This window comes from Gossypium raimondii, chromosome 7 (genome assembly GCF_025698545.1).
Source record: "Gossypium raimondii isolate GPD5lz chromosome 7, ASM2569854v1, whole genome shotgun sequence".
Lineage (NCBI taxonomy): Eukaryota > Viridiplantae > Streptophyta > Magnoliopsida > Malvales > Malvaceae > Gossypium > Gossypium raimondii.
Genome location: NC_068571.1, coordinates 34,276,346 through 34,293,719, shown reverse-complemented (window position 1 = coordinate 34,293,719; position 17,374 = coordinate 34,276,346). Strand labels below are relative to the sequence as shown.

Here is a 17,374-nt window from a genome sequence, read left to right as displayed (position 1 = left end):
GTTGCCTCCCCTTAGAAACACCAAAAGAAGCTGTTGTTTTTCTTTCCATTTGTTGCACATCCTTACTCCCATTTTTATTTCTATTCGGCTACACTACACCAAAACAGGCTTTTAGCGGCATTTTTAGCGGCGTTTGGATAAAAAACGCCGCTAAAGATCGAGCATTAGCGGCGCTTTTTAGAAAATGCCGCTAAAGATCGAGTATTAGTGGCGCTTTATGAAAAACGCTGCTAAAAACAAGCATTAGTGGCGTTTTCCAGAAAGCGCCGCAAAAAACCTAAGCCTGACGACACCGTTTTCTGAGCTTTCGGGGCTTTAGCGGCGTTTTTGGGAAAGCGCTGCTAATGCTCAGGGCTTTAGCGGCTTTTGGGAAAGCGCCGCTAATGCTCAGGGCTTTAGGTGCGTTTTTGGGTAAGCGCCGCTAATGCTCAGGGCTTTAGCGGTGTTTTTGGGGAAGCGCCGCTAATGCTCAGGGCTTTAGCGGCGTTTTTGGGAAAGCGCCGCTAATGCTCAGGGCTTTAGCGGCGTTTTTGGGAAAGCGCCACTAATGCTCAGGGCTTTTAGCGGCGTTTTTGATTAAGCGCCGCGAATGCTCTATTTTTAGCGGCGTTTTTTAAAAAGCGTCGCTAATGCTCAGGGGTTTAAAATAATTTAAAATATTTTTTAAAAATGGAAAAAATTAAAATACTATTATTTAAAATTATTTTAAAGTTTTTTGGATACAATACTAATTTTTTAATTTATATATTAAATAATTTCTTATATAATCGTAAAAGAGATAATATTAATTTTAAAATATTGAATTAATTATCACTCTAGTTTAGAGTTAAGGTTTAGGTGTTACCATTTTAAGGTTTGTGGATTATGGGTTTAGGGGTTATGGTTTATGGTTTAAAGGCTGGGGTTTAAGGTTTAGAGGTTATGTGTTAAGGGTTTATGGTTTTAGGGTTTAAGTTTATGGTTTAGGATTTAGATTAACTAGTGTTTTCTAATTTATATATTAATTAATTTCTTATATAATTGAAAAATAGATAATATTAATTTGGTTCTTCAAAATCGTGTGAAGATTTGGTTCTTCAAAATCGATATAAGCTATATCTGGCCAAGGATATCCCCATCTTATCCCATCCCGGTTCAGTATTTTTAGTGCTTGGTTCAATTTTTTTTATCTAGTTCAGTTTTTTGCGTGTTTTGCCTTGCCCCGACCGTGATCAAATAATTATATATGGATTTAGGGATTATGGTTTAAGGGTTGGGATCTAAGGTTTAAGGGTTAAGAGTTAGTGATTTAGGGTTTAGAATTTAGGGATTTAAGGGTCGAGTTAGGGTTTAGGGTTTAAATTAATTAGTTTTTTAATTTTATATTAAATATGTTCTTATATAATTGTAAAAGAGATAATAATAAATTTAATATATTAAAATTATAAGTATAGTTTATATTATTTAAAAGATATATAATAGATAGACTTTATGTATATTGAATGGCTAATTTAGGGTTTATGGTTTATTTGAGATTTGTTAAATGATACAATTTTATACAATCAATTAATACTTTTATATTTAAAATATTTAATCTAAACCATTTGATATATTTGATATGGATATATAGGTAATTATTTAATTTGGATAGGACCAAATTATAAGAAAAAATATAAAAATAAAATGAGATAAAATGATATGGATATATAGGTAATTATTTAATTTAGATAATTCTAACTTAATAATTATTTACAACCATTTTATCATTTATTTTCTTATTAAAATATATAATATTTATTTTAAGTGTACTTGATTTTTTTATTAATTTTTTAAAAAATTCACTTTTAAAAATGGCGCCGTTTTTATAAAATCCTTTCTTTTTTCCCTTAAGCAATAGCGGCATTTTTTGTAACGCCACAAAAGAATTTCGCTTTTAAAAATGGTGCATAAAATCCCTTCTTCTTTCCCCCCTTCTTTTTCCCAAAATTTCAAATGAAATCCCACCTGAAATCTTTCTTCTTTTTTCCCCATTTTATTTTTCCCAAACCATTTCTCCTTTATTTTTTGCCCCCAATTTCCCCAAATCGACAGCCCTCTGCATCTCCGTTGGTCCTGCCCATTTTTGCAGCCTCGACTTAGGTGAACAAAACGACTACCTCAAAGGCGTCGTCACCGATGTTATCCATGACCCAGGCCGCGGTGCGCCCTTAGCTCGCGTCATGTTCCGTCACCCATTCCGTTACAAGAAGCAGAATGAAGGATCTGTTCGTCGCCGCTGAGGGTATGTACACCGGACAGTTCGTGTACTGTGGTAAGAAGGCCACCCTTATGGTCGGAAACGTGTTGCCTCTTAGATCTATCCCCGAAGGAGCTGTCGTTTGCAACGTCGAACACCACGTTGGTGATCGTGGGGTTTTCGCTCGAGCTTCTGGTGATTATGCCATTGTTATTAGTCACAACCCTGATAACGACACTATCAGGTCTCTAATTTCATATTCTTGTTTTAATTTTAATTTTGATTTCGATTTATTTGCTTTAATTATATGCCTTGTTTATACCCTGATAACTCTTGTTTTAACTTTGTGCTTCCATTTTTACAACATGGACTCAACCAGTAGGGAGAACTAGAGAAGACATTATAGACAATGTTTGAGTATTTTAGCTATGCATTTAGTCCATCTTGGCAAAGCTAAAACGTCTTATAGACAATGTTTAGTTTTGAATGCTAATGGACTTAAATTGAATGCATCTTTCATGACTTTCTGATCTCATCCTACATGGAGTTCGGATTCATAGAGATGATACATTATTTTGTTTTTGCACATAGCTTATGGCATCTTCTTTTGAAACAATAACCGAGCATTTACCTTAATTATCTTATCCTTTATTTCTGTCGATAACTGCATGTTATGTCAATGGAAGCCAATATTGTTCATTGGGAATTTAAAAACAGAAATTGTCTATATTCTAATGCTTGTAAAACCATTTGCTCAGTCTATCTTTGCTAAGTTACTAGCCTTGAGTTAGCCTGCTAATGGACTCACATCAAAGTCCTCTCGGTACTCTTGTTTTGTGCTTTTTATTTACGGAGTTATAGAGTTATCGGAGAAGATACATAAAAAAATTGCCTTTGCATATTCTATAATCTCATAGACGGATAGTATTTGATATTTGACAATTGCAATTATTATTTTGCAGCTGAATTGTTTGTTAATGGGGAGATTGTTCAACGATCACCAGAAAGACAAAGGAGGGTGGAACTACAACCGCAAAGGGCCCAAGACAGACCAAGGTGCAAGTTTATGCCTTTGTATGTGTTCCAGTAAAAATTGGACAAAAATGTATAACCCGATTCATTACTGCTCACTTCTCATATTGGAGGCAATGCACTTTATTTTTGTTAGTTTGTGAATATAATGTTGGTTCTAAAATCAATAACTGACAGCATTTCACGTTACTATCAAATTCATTAATTTTTCTTTGATATACGGATTTTTGTGCATCTCGATGATCGTACAACTTATTTGTAGTAACTTATTTGTAGTAACGTGCTTTATTGATGTAAGATTGCTGACAAATCACAGGTTTACACTCAACATGCTTATATGAGACCTTTTGGAGTTGGTATGCCTATGATTTCTTTAAAATCTTATGAATATGATTTTGTTTTAATTACTTGTATTTGCAACAGTAGATTTTTTACAATTTTTCAATTAGATATATGCTAATGTATTTCTAAGTGACTTTCTCTAATATGTAATGACAAAAATGGAAGCAATATCGTTCTACTAGTAGTAGTAGTAGTAGTAGTTATTGATGTAAAATGGAGAAATATGAGGTGGTCAAAGATTTGAGAGCCGGCAATTTTGGGGTTGCTCGACTTCTCAGACACAAGGGTACCAAGGAGCTTGTTGCTATGAAATATATTGAGAGAGGTCACAAGGTTTGTTTCTTTAATGTCTATTATCTCTCTCACTTGTTCTTGCATTTTTTTTGGGTATTATTAATCCTGTTCATTACTTCATCACTTCGAATCACGTTCTTCTTTCTGTCTCTTTCTTTTGAATGCCAAACCGGTTGATTGAAAGTTTAGCTTAGCTGTGTTTGTTTGCAGATAGATGAGAATGTGGCAAGAGAGATTATCAATCACAGATCTCTTAGACACCCTAATATAATCCGGTTCAAGGAGGCAAGTATCGTCTCTTGCTTCATTTCCCTTTTAAAAAATTTAGGATGTTTCTATTTTTGATGGGATATGAATACTGTAGGTGGTTTTGATGCCTACCAATTTAGTAATTGTGATAGAGTATGCTGGTGGGTGGTGAGCTCTTTGATCGAATTTGCAGTGCTGGTAGATTCAGTGAAGATGAGGTCCTTTTTCTATTTCTATTTTTGTTCTTTTCATTCCCACTTTTTTTTTTTGGAAACAAAATTTATTTTAGTGCTTACTTGTATTTCTTCAGGCTAGATATTTTTTTCAGCAGTTGATCTCTAGTGTTAATTACTGTCACTCCATGGTGTTAAGATGAAGGCAGCTGAGGAAGCCTTGGAAGCAAAACAAAAAGTAACAAATAGCTTGTCTGCTACCTGTTCTTTTTTTTATTATCATGTTTTATAATTTTGTGACAAATTGTTCTTGGTACTCTGAAGATATTTATGCAAAATTACCCTATGATTCTATTGTATTTATACTGCATGGCTGCACCATGTATTTCTTAACTAGTTTGATAAATTTTATGTATGGGTGTTTTATTTTTCGTTATTGTCTGTGTAACTTGCATCAAAAACCTACATTTGAGCTATCTTTCCATTGTTTATTTTAGTTTTGATTCTAAATTTTTATTTTTACTTTAATATTTACGACAACTTGAGTTTTAACTTTTGGATTTTAATTGTGTTATTAATTTACAGCCCTAAATTCTAAAACTAAATTCATTAATTTTTATATTTAGTTTTAAAGTTAAAATTTTCATAGAAAATTTAATTTAAATAATATTTTATTTATCCTTAAAAAGTATATTTAAAGTTTAAATTTTAAAAATAAAACATAATATAACATTTATCATAAAAATAAATATTATTTGATTAAAATAATTTTTTTTAAAGATTATGTTTTTAGCGGCGTTTTTGCTAGAAGCGCCGCTAAAGGTTTGTTCTTTAGCGGCGTTTGTGGGAAAAAGCGCCGCTAAAGGTCATGGTTTATAGCGGCGTTTGTGATAAAAGCGCCGCTAAAGGTCATGGTCTATAGCGGCGTTTGTGGAAATAGCGCCGCTAAAGGTCTTGGTCTTTAACGGCGTTTGTGGGAGTAGCGCCGCTAAAAGTCTTTGTCTTTAGCGGCGTTTGTGGAAAAAGCGCCGCTAAAGTTAGTGACCGTTCTTTAGCGGCGCTTTTTCCGGCGCTTTGAGAAGCGCCGCTAAAAGCCTGTTTTGGTGTAGTGCTAGCAAAATTAACCTCAAAATTTATACTAATATTACCATTCACTATTAATCTAATTATACCGTTTCATAGCCTAATGCAAACATCAAAATGTCACTTTAAAATTACACATGAGATTAACAACATTTACCTGAAACATATTCATTATTTGCCATTTAGAAACCGAACCTAAATAACTAACCACTCAAGCATAAATTATATGCATACTTTGCCTTCACAAATCATACCTAATCAACCAATATACAAACCAACAATTATACCTAACTTATTTTATAAGAACTTATGCATTATATACCATGAAACATACTTCCATAATAAGCTTAAAACATGATCGAATTCTCACAAACATTAACATCATAATCAAGCCATTTTCGCATGGCTATTTATACACAAAATTTAAAAATCAAACATATCAAAACTAGCCTATACATGCCATATGTCTTAATTACAAACTTCAAAAGTACCGAATAATAGTCGATAGTGTGACGATGATCCTTGACGATCCCCGAGCTCAAAGCTAGCTTTCAAAAACCTATAAAATGTCAAATAAACACACAAAGTAAGCTTGAATAGCTTAAAAAGTCATAAGCAAATAAAACATCACGAGTACATCCATAATTCAATTCGAAATAACCGAATCTAATTAGTTCCATACACATGTACAATCACATTTCTCATGTAACTCTTATGATCACATCATATATCAACTCTTACCTTTTTCATAATCATTTAACTTCGTACGTACCTGAACCATTTAGCTCGTTTTTACGTTCGATCTTAACTCGATATTGCCTGTTGAACCCTTCGGAATTAAATAGGATACTCAGATAACTCGAAAAACTCATTCAATGCCAACGTCCCAGACGTGGTCTTACATGAAATCAAATATCGATGCCACTGTCCCCGACAGGGTTTTACACGAACTCCTATAAGATGTCGATGTCCCAGATATGGTCTTACACGTAAATCGCAAATTGATGCCAATGTCCCAGACATGGTCTTACACGTAATCACATATCGGAATCCTATGTCATGACATAAGTATCCTAACTATTCCTAAGGTTCGTATAGGGCTTTCAGACGTCGTAATTCGATCGATTCAAACTCATAAGTAATACTCCCATGCTTAATTCAATTCGGCATATACACATACATTTGTAATAATTCAATTCGGCAGTTATAAAATATATATACATTCAAATTTAACGATATATAATTACTTATGTACTTACCTCGTACTAACACGAACGGACCGGAATGACTAATCAACAACTTTCGACTTCCCCCGATCCAAATCTGATTTCTTCTTTTCTTGATCTAAATCAATTCAAATTTAACTTATTTAATTACAAATTCCTTCAATTACATCCAAAAACACATAATTGGGAATTTTTCACTTTAGCCCATAATATTTCACATTTTCACAATTTAGTCCCTATTTCAAAACAACACAAAATATTTAAATTTCATTAAACTCTAGTTAGGCCGAATTCTTCCTATGTCCCTAGCAGCCCATTAATTTCATTTATTTCACATTTTGACCCCTCAATTTGCAAATTTCACAATTTAATCATTAATAAGCATTTTTATCAAAAATCACTTAATTAAACATAATAATCTATCAACCAATATTTATTTTTCATCATCAAACAACAAAAACACCAAGATATCATCAATGGTAAATCTCCAATTCACCACCAAATCCAAAAATTAAAGCATGGGATAGCTAGTATACGAAGCAACAATCTCAAAAACATAAAAATTATCAAAAACCGAGCAAAAAACATACCTTAGTCAACAACCAAAAGTGTCGAACCCAATTTTGCTTATAAACTTTCTTTTCCTTTGTCATTTTCGGCAATAAAGATGAATGGATCACTAATTTTCATGTTTTGTTTTATTATACAAAGCTTATTAACATAATTACCATATTAACCTTAATATTTAAATTACAAAACACATAATGGTTGTCTATTTTTGACCATGCAATATTCTAATGATTAAATTACCACATAAGGACTCTATTTAATAAAAGCAATAGCAAATAGGTACCTTTACATATAGCATTCTAATTTTGCATTTAACGCGATTAAATCCTTTTAATTAAATCAAGCACACAAACGATAAAATTTTCACACGAAACTTTCACACACATAAATTAACATACTGTTGACTCCAAAATAATGTTAAAATATTTTTTTGACTCGGATTTAGTCCCGAAACCACTATTCCGAATAAGGTCTAAACCGGGCCATTACAAACCATGAAGCATAAGTGTTGTTTCGGTAGTGATCTAACATCGCTTTCCTTGTCGTTATTTTTTTTTTGTTATGGTCGAATGCCTCTAAGGCCTTAACCAATTTTTTTAGCTACTAATTTTTTATGATTTTTATGTTGAAGGATCAAATCTAAACTTCTCGGATCAACAGTGACAACGAACTTAATTCACATTTCCGTTTAGTAGCAAAATAGCGTAAGTTTATTTACCGAAGTTGGATCTAAAGTGTCGCTTATGTAGTACTAATTGGTTAAACCCCATAAATGTGTTTTAGGTTGATTCTAACATTATTTTGTCATGTTATTTGATTAGGTTTGTTCGGTTTTAAGTGGAGAGAAATTGCAAATTAGCAATTGGGCTACGAACTTGCGTAATTCAGATGTGGGACTTAGTTAAATGTGAATTGTGTATGTGAGTACTTCTTGTTTGATTTGGCCGAATGATGATGAGTCTTTGAGAGTTGTTCGATTGCCCTTCAAGGGGGAAACTGAATGCACGTATATTTCTTTTTTATACATGTCGAATGTGAAGTGCGGATCTTACCTTTGTGTGTATTGTTTGTAATTGATATTATGTGTTAATAATAAATAAATTAAGCTTGCTGGTTTGGGCATGGCCGAACAGCCTAAAGTCAAACTAGGGAAATGTTGAGCAAGGTATGTATCAAGTAATTTGGTCGAATGTTAAAGGCCCTGTTTGGGATCGCTTGAATACGAAATCGTCATATGTGATTGTCAGATGGTTTGCCTTTATTAAAGTTGATTATTTGCATGATTGTGACAAGCACTGTATTGTATATTATGAAAATTGTTATTGTTCATTGGTTGCATTTATAACATGCGACTTTTTGTGACACTGCTCGAATTGCATATTAAGTATGCATTGATTGTATTGTACTTTGTATGTTTGTTACATACCATTGATGCCATTGATTGATTGACGAAAAGTGTGCAAGTCATATAGTGAAACTGTTACCAAAAGCACGTTAAACAGGCCATTGTTCTGCACTATAACTATTTCTATCATGCATGATTGTGCTTCATTCATGGAATATCATTTGCATTGCATGAGAATTAGGATTTATGGGTAATAGAGGAGTTCCGTGGAGTTTTGGCAGTATTTAAATCAGCAATATTGTTGTCAGTGCACTGCACTAGAGTATTGTAGGAGGTACTGGATATTGGTGGCTTGACCACATCATTAGCAGCACCGTTTGCATCTTATTGGTAGCTTGCCTGAATTATTGGCGGTTTACTGTAATTTACTGGTAACTTATCTGTATTTCTAACGGCTCATCCACATTACCGACAACTTGTTTGCAAATTATTATTGGTGGTTTTTCCACACTGAGCTACGACTCCTAATTGTTTTGGTGATTAAATAGATGAGTTCTAAGAAACTCGTATTGTGTAGCGGATGGATGGGTAGGACCTTATTGCATTGTCATTCTTGAGCATGTATATGCATATATGTTGGAAGCACCATGATTCTGTGAATTCTATGTACCATTGTGATTACCGATAATCTGTTAGTTTTTGTGTTCAATTGCTAAACGAGTTTCTTGCATGATTTGTAAGTTATGCATACTCTGTTTGCCTTTAATTAAGACTCGCATTGACTTTTTAAGCTCATCCCATTAGTTTAACATTTTTTAGGTAAGTTTCAAGGTTAAGGCTCAAATTTCGCAATTTGGAGGTCTCATCCTTTTTTTTATTAAATAAAGTATTTAATTTTTTATTTATTTGGTTTGTAACAATTAATTTTACGAATTGTGGCATGAGATTAGATTTTGGGATGTATTTAGTTATTGCATGCATGAATATTAAGAATTGGATAAGTTATATAATTGTCTAAATTAATAATTTTTCATTAAAGTTAGTAATTATGGTTTTGTTAACAATTATGGTTTTATTAACAAATTGTGAACACTGGTTTTTCCATTGCAAAACTGGATTTTTTTGGAAGCTAAATATGTAATATGTTTTTAAAATTAATGAGAATCTTTTTAATTGGAATTTTAATTAAACTTTGCAAAAAAAGATGCCCACTACAGTTTTTTGAAAAATAATCGATTGCTTTGAAAATAAATTTCTGAGAGTCTGATTGATTTTTCTGGACCATTCGGTGGCCGATGTGACTTTCAAAATTTAATCATAATTCATGGGCAGGTTACATTATTTATATAGGCTAGTCGAATTTTCATTTTAATTTAGTAAGTTTATACTTAGCTTTTTTTTTTCCATTTAGTTCTTTACATGTTACTTGTAGTTTAAGTAATCTTAATTAAAGTAAGATTAGAACATTTAGTTTTTAGGTTTTTTTTTTTTTTTGTTTGAAAAGGGTTGTCCCTCTTATTATTAATGTTACTTGTTATTTAGGTAATCCTAATTAAAGTAGTATCAGAACTCTCAATTTTTAGGTCATTTTTTTGTTTGTCAAACTCTTAGAGTTGTTATTTCTGCAAGATCTCATTCTTGTGATTTGCTTTCAATTCATTTTCTTTTAAGATTTTGTGGTGATCGTGATTGATTAGATCTAATTTTGGTGTTTGTTAAAGCCAAGTTCTTCAAAGGACTCCATTTGAGCGCCTCTTCTTTTCGTTTTTCTTGTTGTTTCCTTATTGTTCTTTTTGTCATTTTTATGTTCTTGAAACAAATTAATTTGTTTGCAATCTGTTTTTCCAAGTTCAAGAACTCTTCTTTGGGTCGGAATTCTTTATTTGGGGGTTAAAAAACTTCAATCCTAATTCTTCTCAAACTTTCCCTTTCCCTCCTTTTCTTTCTTGCTTTTCCTTTCTTGTTTTCTCTTATTTGCTTTGAAACTAATTTGTTTTGTTTCTTTCTGGCCAGACCAGTTCGGTTGCACTAAGATGAATGCTTAAAGTATAAATTTCCTAACAATTGAATAACTTTGGGTGTAATTTACCTTATAATGAATAGTGAGTTAACTCATAATCACATCTGAAGTCCATTACAAAATTAATAAACAAATAACTTTGAATAGTTCAATGACTAACCTCTAAATGCGAAAACCTTACTCTTAACTTATCCTTCTTGTTTAATTAATATAAAGGAACTTATCTTTCATGTTTAATTAATTTCATATGCCAAAAGCTTTTAGAAGTTTAGATATTAATGACTTTGTTTCTTGCAGCTTGCACAAGTTTGCTTTTTGGTCGTTAATGCTGATGATTGCATTACTTTATATTAGTTAATATCTACTATAAAGTTCTCATAATGGCCTTAAAAGTAGAGGTTTTTGTAGTTTTATTTATTGGTTATTTTCCCTTTTACACCTCGGGCTGACCACTTCAGAATGGTGAAGCTCGGTTTTGCTGCTATTAATAAAATTTGGCATCTTTATACGTCAAAGATAAGCAATTTACTCATACAAGTTTATTTATATCAGAAGTGGTGAATGATTTTTGGCGTTTTGGCGTTTTGGCTCTTGCAATGTTTCACTTCTAATTTACTCCATTTTCCTATTAGCAAGGAAGGATTTAGTGGAATAGTAAACACCTTGTTTTGGATTTTGTAATTGAATTTTAAATAACAATAATAATCTCACATTCAAAAAATGATATTTTATTAATTTAGTTAGAGAATGCAAAAAATTATAAACGAGCCTAATTAAACTCGATGTAAACAAGCTTAAAAATGATTCTCGATCGAGCTTGAGCAAAATATCAAACACTGAATTTTGAATGAGCGCGACTCGACTCAATTACACCCTAATTATTTATCAACTTGATTACTTGGGGTGTTGATTGGTCAAAGAAGGATTATAAACTCATTTTGATTACTGCTAGAAACACCTTAACCATGGTGGATAACGATCAGTGGGGATGGGAAAGCTACCGGTACTATTGGACTTGTCAAACAAAACATGGTGTTATGCTCACTGGAACTTGATTGGTAGATAAATGAGCAAAGCTAGTTATAATGACTACGGTTGAAATAGTAGAAAAATTCTTCCAAAAATCGAACTTACTAGCTTCATCACTGAACGTCATCATTTTGCATCTCTCCAAATGAAAGCTTTTTTCTTTCTTCTCGTCTTTGGTGTCAAGAGAAAATATACACATTTTGCAGTACCGTTACATAAAGAACTTAAATGAAAGGCAACACCTTTAACATACATAAAAAAAGATTCAAGAGCATTAGTATGTACCAAAACTCGATGCCATCTCTTTTATTTTGCCTTCAACTTTACTTCAATCAGTCTCCTTACAAATGAGGGAGGTTTTCCCCTTATTAGTCAATCCACGACTATTCTTTTTTTCACTACATAAACTGCATAAACAATTCCAAGCAAATGGGAAACCTCAATAATATTGTTTTCCATAATCGGAATATGAAGAAAATCGTGGTCGGATTCTATTTTGTAATCCGACCGAGAAAAATGGTCTTAAAATTAATTAAAATCTAAGCAATTGCTGCTTAAGTCTCCTCTAGCAAAAAAAAAAAAAAAATTCAGTCAGATGGGCCAATCATTTTCTCAGGCACCACAAGAGTGTCAAATTCTTCGCTTGTGAGCACACCAAGGCTCAATGCTGCTTCCTGCAGAAGATAAGCGCAGAAACAAGTGTAGGTTATATTCAGTATTTCAGTCATCAAAGGAGATTAGGACAAACATTGAAACAGTTCCATATGAGAACAACTTAAGTGAGGTCGAATTTCCATATTAAGATGTCAGTAAGCACAACAAAACAAAGTCATTGCTATCCACGATTGCATCAAAGATACTCAAGAAGTGAACCATAAAGAGAAGAAACAAATCTCACCTTCAAAGTGGACCCCTCCTTGTGTGCTTTCTTGGCAACTGCTGCAGCATTGTCGTAACCAATTTTCTGGAAGCAAAGAGATCATTAGAGACGTGTTCAAAATGCAAAAGACTCATTGAGGAACAATTGATCCTAGATAGAAGCAGGGAAGAGAACTTACAGGGTTCAAAGATGTGACAAGCATTAGAGACTGCAAGACCAGTCAAAATGTCACAAGACAACATATGATCATTAGCTTGACAATCTATCATATGGTATCAAAATAAACTTAAAATATTCAGGATGTGGCATTGACCTCATGCAGTAATTTAGAAATTCTTTCCCTATTGGCTTGAATTCCCCTCACGCAGTTCTTCTCAAATGAAGCAGATGCGTCACCCAGCAATCTTAATGACTGATAGCAAAGGGCAATGATCATCAATGAATGAAAATGAACACAAGTGGAGAAATCAAGTCAGTCAAGCATATGATTGTCAAATCTCAAAATCTAAAATATCTTCATTGCAAAACTCGCATAATTCTTATCTATAATTTTTATAGTCTTAGGAAATAAAGAGATTTGGCCTTTCAAATGAGTAGTGCAGAAAATTTACAGATTCAGATTTTGAAGCGTTGAAATCAAGCATACAATTTTCCAATCGCAAAGTCTAAGAATATTTTTCATTGCAAAAACTCACCTAATTCATACTTATAATTTTAGTGAAGTCATATGAAATAAAAAGAATTGGCCTTTCAAATGATTAGTGCAGAAAATTTACACATTCAATTTTTGTAAGTGTTGAAATTAAATGAATGCAGCTTTTCAATAACTTTGGTAATAGAAAACACATACATGCAGGAGTGCATTAGCAATCATTGGCTTGAACACATTCAATTCAAAGTGGCCATTGGATCCGCCCACTGTGATAGCAACATGGTTACCCATTACCTGCAAGAAACTTTCCATCTTGTTATAGACTGATAAAAGAAAGTGAAAATTTAACCACCACAAGGTAAAATCTCCAGCTGGACAATACCATCTGAATGTGAAAAAATAACAGTAACATATATTTACCTGGGCACAGACCATAGTGATAGCCTCACACTGGGTAGGGTTTACCTTCCCCTGAAACAGAATAACTTCAGTCAAACTAACAAAATTCTATGGGAAGAACAATAGTCAAAGAGAAAATAGAATAGAAGTAAAAAAAGGACTTTGCTGATAAATGAATCCATGGAAATTGAGATGAGAATCTTACAGGCATTATACTGCTGCCTGGCTCGTTTTCAGGAAGAATGAGCTCACCAAGGCCACATCGGGGACCACTGAATAAGAAAAATGCTGAAACCATCAGAATAATGCCAAACCACACTCACACACACACACAAGAGAGGGTTATCCAAATTGCAGACAAACCTTCCCAGTAAGCGTATGTCATTTGCAACCTTCATCAGGGATGTAGCAACAGTGTTTAGGGCTCCGCTAGTTTCAACAAAGGCATCATGTGCAGCCTGATTAAAGAGAAATAAATATTCATGAATGTGTAACTATTTTGCATGACAACTTAGAAGATATAAGCTAATGATCAATTCCTTCAACCTAAAACAAAATGGAAAAATAAATAAATAAAAGCTTGACCAGAGATAGCTAAGAGATTCACCAAAGCTTCAAACTTATTTTCTGCTGTGACAAATGGCAAGTTTGTCTCATCTGCTACAGCAGCAGCAATTTTTGCATCAAACCTAGATCAATTTTAACATTGGGCACTGTCAAGTTCAGTACGAGAATCCTAAAGGAACATTGTTATGATGATAAATAATGCTCTCAAACAAATAGTTCATTCTTCATAATAATTTCAGTTTAAGTTTGCATTTAGCAAATTTGGTAACAGCGGCTTCAAGCCATGGCACAGCAGATGCAACATCTATTAATATAAAAATAAAATATAGAAAGTTTACACAGGTGCACTAGCTTTAAACAAACATTCAATGACCAAAGAGTATTTCTGAGGCTCTGACCATAAAATAAAAGAGATAAAACATGAATTATAGCTTAAAAGAGAAGTACGGATCATAAAGGGCTTGGATCTTAATAAATCAGAGAGCAATATTGAAGCAACCAGGTAAAATAAATCAACTATATAGCATCAGAATAAAACGAACAAAAGAAAACCAACTGAAATTGACAAAGGAAAATAGACATAATTACAAAATCAGAGAAGCAATGTTCAAGGCTAAGTAACATACCCTTTCTTTGTGTTCAATCCTGTCCCAACGGCAGTACCACCTTGTGCTAGCTGTCATACAGCACCCCTATATGTCAGTAGTCAGAACAGATTACATGGAATAACATACAATCAAATGAGATAGCATGCCTGATACATGCGTGGAAGGGTGCACAAAACTCGATCAATTCCATACTTGACCTATAACAAAACAAAACCACAACATAATTAAAAGTTATCCCTCATTGCCACCTGTCCACTAAACATAATTGACCCCAAAGTACATAAAAGAAACTGCTAGAATAATGAGCTTACTTGTGTAGTATAGCCACTGAACTCTTGACCAAGAGTCAAAGGTGTTGCATCTTGAGTGTGAGTGCGACCAATTTTAACAATATCTTTGAATTCAATAGACTGGTGAAAACAACACAAGCAAAACTTAACTTGAGTTTGAAGCCATCAAATTAAAAACTCGCTGGTATGGGAGCAAACATAAAACACAAAGACAGTTAGGATTATTGGACCAAGTAGCCGTTATATATATATGTGTGTGTGTGTGTGTGTGTAGAGAGAGAGAGAGTCAAAAGCAAATCACGATGGTTCACCAAGAAGAGACGATAATATTACAAAGACTATAAAAGACAACATCATTGACAAGAGTGTTGTTAACATAAGGAATCAAAGAGCCAAAGATTTAGAACTCAAATAAGAAGATATTGGCATTGACAATCAGGCATGGCCAGAAAAATCCCTTTCAGACAGTAGATGCTGATGTTGCAATGGAAGTCAATAAGGATGTGAGGGAAACAAAGGCATAAAAGGCAAAGATCTCCATCAGAAAAAAGGTAAGAGTAAGAGACATCATACATAAATAACACTATAAAGTAGAGGCAAAAGCAAAGTAAACCTTTGAATGTAAGGTAGAATGCAAAATTTTCAATTTTGGTATTAATCTTGAGTTTATTTCCATAGCAGCTGCAATGTGCATTACCTGTAGAAAGAAGAAAATGTAGCATAAGTAAAGTGGCAGCTCAAAACCGACTGTGCTAAGCTAAGGACACATAAGTTGGCCTAGTTGAATTCTTGGATTTTTGAAAGATTAAAGAAGGAAGAAACCAACAAGTTAGATGGTAATTTCAGCTTACAGTGGGGAATGTGTCATTAGAAGATTGAGATCTGTTCACATGATCATTTGGGTGCACAAACTTGTCACCACGCTGATGTCCAAGGATCTCAGCTGCTCTATTAGCAATTACCTGGAAAATTCCAGAATCGCAAATTAAGCTATAAAATTTACTGTAAAAATGATTCTCACATGACAAAAATATCTATTCAGCTAATGAATACAAAAAGTTTAAAAAGAAAAAAGTTGCAAAGACCTCATTGGCATTCATGTTACTCTGGGTGCCACTACCAGTTTGCCAAACGACAAGCGGAAAGTGATCGTTGAGTTTTCCTTCGGCTACTTCTTGGGCTGCTTGCATTATGGCTTTCCCAATGGTTGGATCAAGACCATATTCCATGTTAACCTAAATGAAGAAAACAATTAACATATGCAAACACTTAAAAATTGAGAACTATTTGGGTTCAGTGATCAGATCAGAGATGAACCTTGGCAGCACATTTCTTGAGAACACCAAAGGCCCGAATAATAGGTTCAGGCATCCGTTCACGCTCTCCCCCAATTTCAAAATTCTGTAACGATCTCTGAGTCTGCGCTCCCCACAATCTAAAAACGCAGTGACAGCACAAGCAACAAGTATAACTACTTCTCTCTTCTATTCAAAACTTCTTTTTTAATGGTGCGAATTAAAACACACACACACACAGTGATGAGGGGGAAAGACGAACTTATCGGAGGGAACGTTAATGGGGCCGAAAGTGTCTCGTTCCTCCCTAAAAGACGTGGAGAAGGATCTCCAGCAGGTGGCATAACGGAGAGAGGTGACCAGCTGGGAGGTGGTGGATCCAGCGGAGAGTCGCCGAGATACGATATACATCGCCATTTCTTACTTCAAAAAAAAAAAAGAACTTCAATCCAACGTAATAACAATAAACCAACAAAACATTCAAGATCAAGTTTTTCAAACAAAGGGAACTGTAAAAAATAAAATAAAAAATTTGTCGAAAAAGAGAAGGAATAAACCTCAGATCAAAGAAAGAGCTTAGTAACGAGGGTGCGGTAGTCGAGAAGGGCAGAGATAGGGTATGGGGTACAGTTATCGCCGGAGTTGTCGGGGAATCTCTGGCTTTTCTGGGGTTTCGGAGGGTGAGCAAAGCAGCCAATGAGGAGGTTCCAAAGCAAGCCTAATAAAAGTGAGAATGGTTTGATCATTGATGGGTGGCTTGGTCTTGGGCTGCAGTATGGGTCAAAGGTGGGCTGTCACGACTTTATTCAACGGAGATTTGTCATTTTCATTCGGTTTGGCGATAGCTATTACTATCCCTCACGCCAAAGGAGAATGGTCCTAACCTCTCCCAAATTCTAGAAGAAGAGCCGTGAATGGGCTTTGTTCCTATGACTTTATCATGGGTTCTATTATTCTAACTTCTACCTCCATATAAAAGGATTTGATTAGTCTCCTCTGCTGCAACACCTTCTGCCGTCCATGTTTGCCTGCCGCCTAGCAATCGAACCAGATGGCTCCCATGTTACTTTTTGAGTTTGATTGGTATAACATGATTGCTCCTCGT

General features: G+C 34.0%; 2 protein-coding genes across 3 annotated transcripts; one reads left to right on the top strand and one right to left on the bottom strand.

Annotated features, from left to right (window-relative positions):
- The first annotated feature begins 1,877 nt into the window (after nt 1-1,877).
- Nucleotides 1,878-4,698, top strand: LOC105794513 (serine/threonine-protein kinase SRK2G). Its single transcript, XM_052633200.1, is given in 7 exon segments — nt 1,878-2,459; nt 3,178-3,271; nt 3,564-3,922; nt 4,094-4,168; nt 4,248-4,292; nt 4,294-4,350; nt 4,443-4,698. Coding segments are annotated over 5 exon segments (363 nt in total). The 5' UTR covers nt 1,878-2,459; nt 3,178-3,271; nt 3,564-3,802; the 3' UTR covers nt 4,509-4,698.
- Nucleotides 4,699-11,858: 7,160 nt separating this feature from the next.
- LOC105794532 (fumarate hydratase 1, mitochondrial) lies at nt 11,859-17,136 on the bottom strand. Of its 2 annotated transcripts, none has more exons than XM_012623756.2 (18): nt 16,827-17,136; nt 16,532-16,688; nt 16,292-16,409; nt 16,060-16,209; nt 15,826-15,936; nt 15,588-15,671; nt 14,996-15,094; nt 14,831-14,881; nt 14,703-14,752; nt 14,117-14,198; nt 13,873-13,967; nt 13,715-13,781; nt 13,531-13,581; nt 13,309-13,404; nt 12,772-12,870; nt 12,637-12,666; nt 12,477-12,542; nt 11,859-12,252 (listed from the first exon to the last, which is right to left on the bottom strand). In XM_012623756.2, exons 2-18 carry the CDS (start codon nt 16,684-16,686, stop codon nt 12,166-12,168), a joined length of 1,491 nt encoding a protein of 496 aa, XP_012479210.1. In that variant the 5' UTR covers nt 16,687-16,688; nt 16,827-17,136; the 3' UTR covers nt 11,859-12,165. The 2 variants fall into 2 exon arrangements, with proteins under 2 accessions (XP_012479210.1, XP_012479202.1); XM_012623748.2 differs by having other exon boundaries at nt 16,532-16,692; nt 16,827-17,135.
- Between the last annotated feature and the right edge of the window lie 238 nt (nt 17,137-17,374).